Source organism: Penaeus japonicus, unplaced genomic scaffold (assembly GCF_977035675.1).
Source record: "Penaeus japonicus unplaced genomic scaffold, GWHDUDI00000001_assembly GWHDUDI00000004, whole genome shotgun sequence".
Classification (NCBI taxonomy): Eukaryota; Metazoa; Arthropoda; class Malacostraca; order Decapoda; family Penaeidae; genus Penaeus; species Penaeus japonicus.
In genome coordinates, this window is record NW_028234406.1 from 33,412,785 (window position 1) to 33,425,284 (window position 12,500).

A 12,500-nucleotide genomic window follows, 5' to 3' on the forward strand; every position below is an offset into this window, starting at 1 on the left:
AGGCTGCTTGTCACACCGTTTGTAATCAGTCAACTTTACGTAATAATCTGATATACATTCATTCAACTCTTGACATCTATTATTAGTATGGTTGAAAGAGCCACACTTTTAATAGCATTTTGCTCATTAGTGTATGGAAATTCTGTCTCAGTTCTCGAGGGGAATCCTTTAAGGATTAAGAGAGTCGCTAGGTAAATACGACAAATGTAGACGTGCGGACACAACATACTCGAGAGGTCTTATTAAATAGCTAAGGGATAAATGTAGACACAGGTGTTCAGTGCACTGGGCTTCACAAGTGTACGAAAGATATTAAATGATGGAAAAGATCCAGATGTACGTGTTCATTAAAAGATCTGCTATGTTAAATGTGTATAAAACCAGCAATGTTCCTAGTTATTAAAGAGGATTTTTTCTTTTCTTTTCTTTTTTACGTATAAGATTTGTTATATTAGTTGTAAGAAAGATAATTATTATATGGTGTCTGCGTAGAATTTCGACTTCAGAATCGCACTGCTCACATTCTCTCTCTCTCCCCCCCCAGGCGGCGCCGCAATGAGTGTCATCATTCGCCTGCAGAACCTCCCGTGGTCGGCCAACGCCCTCGACATCCGGGAGTTCTTCAAGGGACTACAGATCCCGGAGGGCGGCGTGCACATCGTGGGCGGGGAGCTCGGAGATGCCTTCATCGCCTTCGGGTATGTCCCACGTCCCCTCGATCCATGGTTGGCGTATATCGTGGGGGTTTACTGGCTGAACACGTACCACCAGATCATAATAGTAGTCTATAGCACAGCTCGCCATGCATGCAATCACAAGAACATTAACAGCTCAAGTTCACTTACAGACATGTTCGCCCTGTAGCCATTATGATTTATATAGGGTCAAATATTTTCGAAATAAGGAACAGTAAAATTTTTAATCAATTCATTTCTTATTTTTGGTTCGAATTATCAAAATGATTGGTATAATTTATGTTAATGTTATACATGGTTTTTGGGATTATTTCCACATGTTTGTCACTTTTTATACCCATTTAGTAATGTTATAGTAAGTGATTTAAAGAAACAATCATATCTTTTAATGTTCTGGAATATATTTGTTATTGTTTGTTTGTCGTGGACTAACAGAGAGCTCATCCCCCCAGAACTGACGAGGATGCTCGCCTTGCCATGCAAAAGACAGGCTCCACGCTCAAGGGCATCCAGGTGACTTTGCTGCTGTCCTCACGTTCAGAAATGCAGAAGGTCATTGAGTCCGCTCGGCAGCAGGCCATGGCTCTCCAGGGTTACATGGCGCCCGCTCCAATCCCTTCACAAAAGCCGCCACAACCAATTGCTCAGCCAATGTCTCAGCAACCACCTCCACAGCAACAGGTGGGCCCAGTCGGGCAGATGCCACCGCAAAACCCGTATCACCAGCAGCAGCAGTCGGCATCACACATGCATTACCCTTCACCCCTGCACCAGATGTCCCCCGACACCCGCCACAGCCAGCTGCCTCCTCACATGCAGAATCAGAGCCATCTCATACAGACGCCTCCCATGACCGGTTCAGGAAATAACCAGCTTCATGCTAATCATGTTCCCATGCACGCCCATGGAGGCGTTGACTCGCATGGTCAGAATCATATGCATTCCTCAATGAACCAGGTCGAGAAGAAAGATGATAAGAAGGACTCGTCAGTTACTTCGTCATCTAAGCGGGATTCAAAAGGACGAGACGGCCGCCGCCGCAGGTCCAAGTCGCGTAGCAGGTCTCGCTCTAGGTCGAGAGACAGAGACCGCCGCCGTCGCCACAGGAGCCGCTCGAGATCTCGCAGTCGGGACCGCAGCGGCCGTAGCCGGCGACGTAGCAGGAGTAGGGAGCGTGACCGTGGAAGAGACAGGACCCGAGACCGCAGCGACCGCGAAAAGGATCGCCTAGGGAGGCCAGGGCGCGACCGTGGAGACCGTGACAGTCAGGACACTCTTGAAATGGCATCGCCCCAAGAATCCCACCTGAAGGAAGGAAGCAATGGAGGAATACCCGGCCTTGGAGACATCCCAAGTGCAAGCATGAGGGGACCGCTTCCCAGCAGCCTCTCGGAGCCACCCAAGAATTCCCCCATTCACACACCGTCACCCGCCTCCACACCAGCATACAATACTGCGCCATCCTTCAATTCGAACAATGCTTACAATCCAGCCATGCCATTCGTTGGTGGGCAGTCATTCAATTTCCTAAACATGAATGTTCCACCCCCGAATATGACCGGAACTGCTAAGTATAATGAATCCTTAGAGATGGACCCTGATGAAGAAAGCCAAATGTCCAAAGAGGCTTCAGGCAGTGAGTACATGAGTGAACAGGTGGCAAGTCACAAAAGTGAGCCGGTATATAACCCGATGAGAGGTGACAAAAGTCAAGGCCCAATGGATGGGATGCCAGTAAACAGAACTGAATCTACAGGACTGTTGGGCGATGCTCCAGGCGAGGTTCCCTATGGTGCTTTTGCAGGAAGAGGCTTCGGCATGCCGAGGAGTAATGACGCCTTTGGGTTTGACAGAGCACCTGGCAACCGTCCATCATCAGCTGAAGGTAGAAATTCAGATTATGAACCAAGAAATCGAGACGGCAGGATGGGTGGCGGGAGAGACGGCAGAGACTATAGAGATGCTAGAGGATTTAGAGAAATGGATGGGAGGGAAGGCAGAGGATCCAAGGACTCTCGTGATGAGAGAGAGCGAGATGATTCTGATCGTCGAGGCGGCTGGGGCCCCAGAGGAGATACCCGGGATGATCGTGGCAACAGGTGGGGGGACCCCCAAGAGGACCGCGAGTCCTCAGGATGGAGCAGGGGACGAGAGGGCTGGGGGGCCCGTGGAGAGCGTGACAACTGGTCCAGCAAAGGCAGCCGCGACTCTCGTGACAGCTGGAGTGACCGTGACGGAGGCTGGGGCAAACGTGAGGGCCGCAGTTGGGAAGAGCACGACGGTTACTATGAAGACAGAGAGGAAGAGGACAACTACGAAGACGTCTATGAACCCATGGGGCGTGGTGGTTACCGTGGTCGAGGGATGCGTGGTTGGGACAGAGGCCGAGGGCGCGGCCGTGGCTTTGGCCCACGGTATGGTGAATACCGAGAAGGATATCCAGAGGGTCACCCAGAAGAGGGCTATGGAGGATATCGTGGAGGATACCGTGGCGGCTACCGCGGCCGAGGTGGAGGACCTGGAGGATACAGAGATGGAGAAGGGGATAACTCCAAATACACTTGCAGTGTGGAGATTCGAAATGTACCTCCTGGAACATCTTATCGTGCGATACGAGAACTTTTCCATGGCATCTATGTACCTAACAACAGCATTAAATTGTTGGCAGATGAACAAGGAAATCGTCTAAATGTTGCTCTTCTCAAGTTCTCACAGCCACGTGACGCTCTTAAGGCTGTTCGATGTTCTGGAAAGTATCTATATAACAGCCCGGTTGATATATTGTTCATAAGTGATTCTAAGTATGACACAGCAGCTGATGTGAACATGATGCAAGGCAAACTCAACCCTGGGGGAAAGTCACAAGATGGCTCGTATGTCTGTGTGTCTGGTCTCCCAGATGGATGTGCAGAGAACGATGTTGCTCAATTATTTAACAGATACAAAATAGTGGACCTTGTCTTGGAAAGGGATAGGGAGAGTCTTCAGTCTTTAGGCACTTGCTACGTTCGACTCCAGTCAGCAGATGAGGCACAGAGAGCTGTAGACTCACTGGCAGGGAATGCAGTCCTCGATGGCAGTCAACTCAAGATTGCACTTTGCTCCTCAGAGGTCAGTTCTTCAGGTACCAAGGATTCAAATATCAGTGCCTCTCATCAGAACAAACCACAGCAGGACCAGAAACTGTCTGGCAATTCCATAGACGCAGTGGGCAAAGACATAGATAGTCGCAATGGTGATGATGGCCCAGGAAAGCATACTCCTCTTGGCGCTGATCTACTTACAGACTCTGTGTTAATGAAAGGTGTTCCCAAAGGTACAACTGAAGCAAATATTCGAGATTTCTTCAGTGATGAAGGTTTAGTGCCAGAACGTGTACATTTCTGTGAGCCTCATGGTGATGGCACACATCCTGTGTATGTCATGTTTCCATTGATACAAGATGCACGTCGTGCAGTTGGTAAGAGTCAACAACAACTAGGCAAAGTAAAAGTTCAAGTTGAACTGATAGCCAAACCAGTTGTTATGTCAGCTATGGGGTTGAAGTTCGACCCTCTGGAGCTCATCAAGAAGGGACAGGAAAGTCTGTCAAAGAACGACAGTCTTGCAGACAAAGGAGACCAGAGTTTAGAAACATCGCCAGACTCCATTAAAATGAACAATGAGCATGATGACGGGGATTCCCAGAAAATAGAAGCAGACGACTCAGGAATGCAAAGATCGCACCCCCCTAAGCAGCCTCTCATCCGGGAACCTCTCCTCCAGCCTGGCCAGCCTCTGCATTCTGACAAGGATTCCCGCAAGGACGAAATGCACCCGAAGTTTGACCCGTACTCTGGCATGGGAGGAATGCCTCGAGCGCCCTTCAGAGGGGGCTTAATGGGCCATTTCCCCGGTGCGTCTCGAGGCTTCAGGCCCCGCGGAGATATGCGTGGTGGGATGCACAGGATGCCGGGCGGCATGCGTGATCCAGGAGGATTTGGAAGGATGCGAGGCCCATACCCTATGATGCGCGATTCGGGAGACCACACGGGCGGTAAGGAGACCATGGGCACTGCCATTCCGCCGGAAAAATTCGGCAAACCAGGGTGTGTGGTCGCACTGGGGAACGTCTCCTACCGTGCCACGACGGACGATATTCTCGAGTTTTTCCATGATTTCCCTGACATCCGACCGGTGAATGTGATCAGGAGGTACAATGAGTTCAACCAGCCTACTGCCGACGCCCGAGTATCCTTGACTTCGCCCCAAGATGCACAGAGAGCAATCAAAACTCTCCACAGACAGTACATGTGTAACAGACAGATCTTCCTCTCCCTGGTGCAGGAGTGAGGGCCTCCGCGTCTGTCTTTCGAACTAGCAGATGACCTGCTCTGGGCTGATACATTGGTCTGCTGTACATTTTTGTTTTATATAGATCACAAATCTTTGTTATGTCAGATTAGTTATTGATTATCATAGTTATTCATAAAGTACACCGTAAATCATGTACCTGGGGTTCTCTTTTCTACATAAGGAGAAGATTGAAAGTTGTCTTTTTGTCTGAGTGGAAGAAATATGTATATATACTTTTGTAGTTTCTCTTCCTGTGATTTTCAGGAAATATGTGAATGAACGGATGAGTCTAATTTTACTTAAAGTTTGTGTGTATATAATGAAATAAAATACTTTCTTACAATGATAAAACATTTTTATTGTCCTAAGAATGCATCGCAATAACATCATATATAACTATACTATGAACAGCTACGTATAAACAGCAAATACAGTTTTACAAAATATTTCAAACATTTCAAAGAAACATGTTTTTCTTTTTAAGAGATGAATTTCTTGAAGAGGATACAAGCTCTTTTTCCATGCTTAAAAAAAATAAACAATTAACACTTCGTACTTTGAGAGAGACATCGTTAATGTAAAGTTTATTTTCTAGAGACTTGACATTGAGTCCGTAACCTTTTGATTGAAAATTGCCAACACATCTTCAGATTAATCCATGTCCAATGTCAAAGATATCGCTTATCTCTATTTACAGGTGATGAATACATATAGATTAGATATAAAAGATATGAGGTCTCTCTCACATCTGCTAATTCATTTTTATGCTCGTATCATATCTCTCTACATGACTATTTTTTTAATCGTGTGGGTGTGTGAGACACACACACACACACACACACACACACACACACACACACACACACACACACACACACACACACACACATATATATATATATATATATTATATAATATATATATATATATATATATATATATATTATATATATATATACATATAAATATATATATATATGTGTGTGTGTGTATATATATATATATATATATATATATATATATATAAAAAATATATATATATATATATATATATATATATGTATATGCAACATATATATATAAATATATATATATATATAATATATATATATAAATAATATATATATATATTATAAAATCTGCACCCCACTGTGTATATATATATATATTATATATATATAATATATATATATATATATATATATATATGCATATATATATATAAACAAATATATATATATATATATATATATATGAATATATAATATATATATAAATATATATATTATATATATATATATACATCTATATAAATTATATATATATATAAATATATAAATCTATTTATATATATACATATAAATGTATATATACATATTTATATATACATATACCTATACCTATACCTATACCTATACCTATACCTATACCTATACCTATACCTATACCTATACCTATACCTATACCTATACCTATACCTATACCTATACCTATACCTATACCTATACCTATACCTATACCTATACCTATACCTATACCTATACCTATACCTATACCTATACCTATACCTATACCTATACCTATACCTATACCTATACCTATACCTATACCTATACCTATACCTATACCTATACCTATACCTATACCTATACCTATACCTATACCTATACCTATACCTATACCTATACCTATACCTATACCTATACCTATACCTATACCTATACCTATATCTATACCTATACCTATACCTATACCTATACCTATACCTATACCTATACCTATACCTATACCTATACCAATACCTATACCTATACCCATACCTATACTTATACCTATACCCATACCCATACCCATACCCATACCCATACCCATACCTATACCTATACCTATACCTATACCTATACCTATACCTATACCTATACCTATACCTATACCTATACCTATACCTATACCTATACCTATACCTATACCTATACCTATACCTATACCTATATCTATACCTATACCTATACCTATACCTATACCTATACCTATACCTATACCTATACCTATACCTATACCAATACCTATACCTATACCCATACCTATACTTATACCTATACCCATACCTATACCTATACCTATACCTATACCTATACCTATACCTATACCTATACCTATACCTATACCTATACCTATACCTATACCTATACCTATACCTATACCTATACCTATACCTATACCTATACCTATACCTATACCTATACCTATACCTATACCTATACCTATACCTATAAATATACCTATACCTATACCTATACCTATACTTATACCTATACCTATACCTATACCTATACCTATACCTATACCTATACCTATACCTATACCTATACCTATACCTATACCTATACCTATACCTATACCTATACCTATACCTATACCTATACCTATACCTATACCTATACCTATACCTATACCTATACCTATACCTATACCTATACCTATACCTATACCTATACCTATACCTATACCTATACCTATACCTATACCTATACCTATACCTATACCTATACCTATACCTATACCTATACCTATACCTATACCTATACCTATACCTATACCTATACCTATACCTATACCTATACCTATACCTATACCTATACCTATACCTATACCTATACCTATACCTATACCTATACCTATACCTATACCTATACCTATACCTATACCTATACCTATACCTATACCTATACCTATACCTATACCTATACCTATACCTATACCTATACCTATACCTATACCTATACCTATACCTATACCTATACCTATACCTATACCTATACCTATACCTATACCTATACCTATACCTATACCTATACCTATACCTATACCTATACCTATACCTATACCTACCTATACCTATACCTATACCTATACCTATACCTATACCTATACCTATACCTATACCTATACCTATACCTATACCTATACCTATACCTATATCTATACCTATACCTATACCTATACCTATACCTATACCTATACCTATACCTATACCTATACCTATACCTATACCTATACCTATACCTATACCTATACCTATACCTATACCTATACCTATACCTATACCTATACCTATACCTATACCTATACCTATACCTATACCTATACCTATACCTATACCTATACCTATACCTATACCTATACCTATACCTATACCTATACCTATACCTATACCTATACCTATACCTATACCTATACCTATACCTATACCTATACCTATACCTATACCTATACCTATACCTATACCTATACCTATACCTATACCTATACCTATACCTATACCTATACCTATACCTATACCTATACCTATACCTATACCTATACCTATACCTATACCTATACCTATACCTATACCTATATCTATACCTATACCTATACCTATACCTATACCTATACCTATACCTATACCTATACCTATACCTATACCTATACCTATACCTATACCTATACCTATACCTATACCTATACCTATACCTATACCTATACCTATACCTATACCTATACCTATACCTATACCTATACCTATACCTATACCTATACCTATACCTATACCTATACCTATACCTATACCTATACCTATACCTATACCTATACCTATACCTATACCTATACCTATACCTATACCTATACCTATACCTATACCTATACCTATACCTATACCTATACCTATACCTATACCTATACCTATACCTATACCTATACCTATACCTATACCTATACCTATACCTATACCTATACCTATACCTATACCTATACCTATACCTATACCTATACCTATACCTATACCTATACCTATACCTATACCTATACCTATACCTATACCTATACCTATACCTATACCTGTACCTATACCTATACCTATACCTATACCTATACCTATACCTATACCTATACCTATACCTATACCTATACCTATACCTATACCTATACCTATACCTATACCTATACCTATACCTATACCTATACCTGTACCTATACCTATACCTATACCTATACCTATACCTATACCTATACCTATACCTATACCTATACCTATACCTATACCTATACCTATACCTATACCTATACCTATACCTATACCTATACCTATACCTATACCTATACCTATACCTATACCTATACCTATACCTATACCTATACCTATACCTATACCTATACCTATACCTATACCTATACCTATACCTATACCTATACCTATACCTATACCTATACCTATACCTATACCTATACCTATACTTATACCTATACCTATACCTATACCTATACCTATACCTATACCTATACCTATACCTATACCTATACCTATACCTATACCTATACCTATACCTATACCTATACCTATACCTATACCTATACCTATACCTATACCTATACCTATACCTATACCTATACCTATACCTATACCTATACCTATACCTATACCTATACCTATACCTATACCTATACCTATACCTATACCTATACCTATACCTATACCTATACCTATACCTATACCTATACCTATACCTATACCTATACCTATACCTATACCTATACTTATACTTATACTTATACTTATACCTATACCTATACCTATACCTCCCTCTCGTCATGCGTACCCGTTCCTTCTCTCCTAAATCTGCCAAATAAAAAGCATCTGGCGTTTCCCTGCAGCCAACGAGGGCGACCAGAACAGAGTGGACGCAAGAACTAAGGTCGCAGATAAGGACGCCCTCTGCGGGGATCGCGGGCCGCAGTGGCAGTGCGAAAACGTGTCTTATGCTACGTGTAAATAAGGGAGGTGGAAACGCAGTGCAAATGACATATCGTTGTTATTGTTTACTTATAGTGTCAGTCGTGCTATCATTACCGTTATCACTATTGCATTCCTGTTTAGTTTAGATATGTTGACAGCCAGAGAAAGCTATTAATAGTTTTAATTGTATTCATCCGAATTCTTGCCTAATCAATCTAATCAGATCATTGCTTATTCATCTCTTTCGCAATAATGTTACATAAGTACCTTCAAATCGGAAACAAAATTGAACAACTAATCTGCATGATTATCTTTAAATGTTTGTTTTTTTCTTTGCATATGAGCATTTATCTTTTTTGTTGCTTTTCGTTGTTCGTGAGAGGCCATGAATTAACCCCCGTCAACGGCAAGTGCGTGAGAACACCTGAAGGGCTTCCGTTTCTTTCCAAGACTGTAGAAAATGCATTCCGACTGATTACGAGCTTTCAGAGTTGCGCATTTGGCATTTGTAATATTAGATTATTGGGTGATGCTGGAGTTAAATACCGTAAATAGTGTTCAATCACGAGACGAGAAGGGCGCGAATTGTGAATTAGTTGATTACGGATTGTTTGAAAAAAAAATCGTCAGATTAGGTTATACTTCAATTTACACACACATATGTACGTATGCACATATGTAAGTATGTGTGTACGTGTGCGCGCGTGTGTGTGTGTGTTTGTGTGTGGTGAGTGGTGTGTGTGTGTGTGTGTCTGTGTGTGTGTGTGTGTGTGTGTGTGTGTGTGTGTGTGTGTGTGTGTGTGTGTGTGTGTGTGTGTGTGTGTGTGTGTGCGTGCGTGCGTGCGTGCGTGTGTGCGTATGGATGAATAGTTGGATGAATAGATATATATGTATACTCTGAAAGAATACTGTATAAGTGTGCAGAAGTAGGTAATGCATGTATACATATTTGCATATACATAGAGAGAGTGATATGACGATGATGAGATAGAAAATCAAATAGGCAGACAAAGAGAAGCACACAAATAGGTAGATATAAACCAAGCACCTACAGTTTCTCGAAACGCAGGAGAAATTTAAGGTCAAATCAATCGGATAGGTGATCCATGCCCAGACAATAAATGCATTATCCACGACTTTCACGTGCATGGATTTAAAAGATTGAAAGGCAAAAATGACTCTTATGCACACGTGATATTCAGTGTTCAAGATATCCGTACACATGTGAACCATGCAGCTTTGTTAGGAAATTTGGTTTCCCTTCTTCAACGTTTACAGATGACGATTTACATTTACCTCGAAGTGCCACTGTGATAACAGTCCATTGCTAAATAGATCTGCATAACAGGTGGGCAATGTAAGGCATCGAAAGGTCAGATGGTCGTGCGAGACACTTTCTTTAAACATACTCTAGAAAGTGTTGTGAGGGAAATATGGAAAGAACAAGAAAAAAAAAAACGAGTGGTGAGTAAAAATTAACGGTAAAGGAAGGAGGAAATGTGGATAGAAGGTCAAATATGAAATCTATATGGTTTGTTTTCAGGAAAAAAACAAGGAGAGCTACATACATATACAGATAAATAAAATGAGATATAGGTAGGGAGATTGAGAGATAGAGATAGATAGCTAAAGAGAGAGAGTAAGAGGAGAGAGTTATTCCTCTCTGACCGGTGGGCGGTGGTAAGGTTAAGCTAGATCAAGCCAACCAAAGGAGCTATGCATTTTCTTTTACTTTTCTAGCGCTTGTGATATAATTTATAGAAAGATGGAAAGCACACACATAAACATACACACACGCGCGTGCACTCGCTTGTATATATCGTGTACAGGTGTGAAAGGTAGAGAGACAGACAGTCAAAACTATCGAACTCAAAATCCCCCCGCCCTGCCAAACCCACAAATAGGTCGCCTAATCCTTGGGGAAACGCACGCATCCCGCAGACAGAGGAAATGAATCCGGCGGCGAAAGGTATGTGCGCGGCGGGCGGCGTAGGCGTGAGCAGGCATGATGCAAGGCGGCGGAAGGGGTCAGGCGAAGACGGAGGGAGAACGTGATCCCGAAGGCGCTGCTGGGGCTTCTTCTTCCGCCGTGACGTCACCTGCGAAAGAGATCTGGAAGAATGGAAGATAGTCGGACACAGGAACATCGAAATAAATGATATGATGCAACATACTTGCATTCGAAAGACAGCGCATTCGTTCGCATTTCATTTTGTTTATCGATACAGGGGCGAGCCACGTGGCTCGTGTTCGGCCGTTCGCTCGGACAAGTGACGTAATTCAGAAACGTAGACACTGGAATGGATTACGAGCTTGTTCTCTGGTTATTTCTTTTTACTCATATATATATATATATATATATATATATATATATATATATATATATATATATATTATATATATATATATATGTATATGTATAATTATATAATTATATATGTCTATTTATTTTTATGTATACATACATACATGCATATCTAGATAGATAGATAGATACGTATGTGTGTATGTGTGTGTGTGTTTGTGTGTGTGTGCGTGTGTGTGCATGAGTACGTGCGTGTGTGAGTGACTTCCGACCAAAAGGTCCGTATCCCCGGCGACACTGCCCCACCGAGGCAGACATAACACATAACACCCAGTGGGTGACGTTGAACGGTTTTCTCCCGTCGTCACTTACTGGCTTCTGCGGGCGT

At 40.8% G+C, this 12,500-nt stretch overlaps 1 protein-coding gene across 1 annotated transcript in view; it reads left to right on the plus strand.

The window, feature by feature from the left end:
• The window catches only part of LOC122243066 (uncharacterized), a 50,179-nt gene extending 44,798 nt beyond the window's left edge, over window positions 1–5,381 (plus strand). Inside the window, exons 2-3 of the mRNA XM_086536457.1 lie at window positions 545–698; window positions 1,148–5,381. Coding sequence (XP_086392583.1) covers window positions 556–698; window positions 1,148–5,027 — 4,023 coding nt within the window. The 5' untranslated portion in view covers window positions 545–555 and the 3' untranslated portion in view covers window positions 5,028–5,381. The remainder of the gene's footprint in view (window positions 1–544; window positions 699–1,147) is intronic.
• Window positions 5,382–12,500: the final 7,119 nt, after the last annotated feature.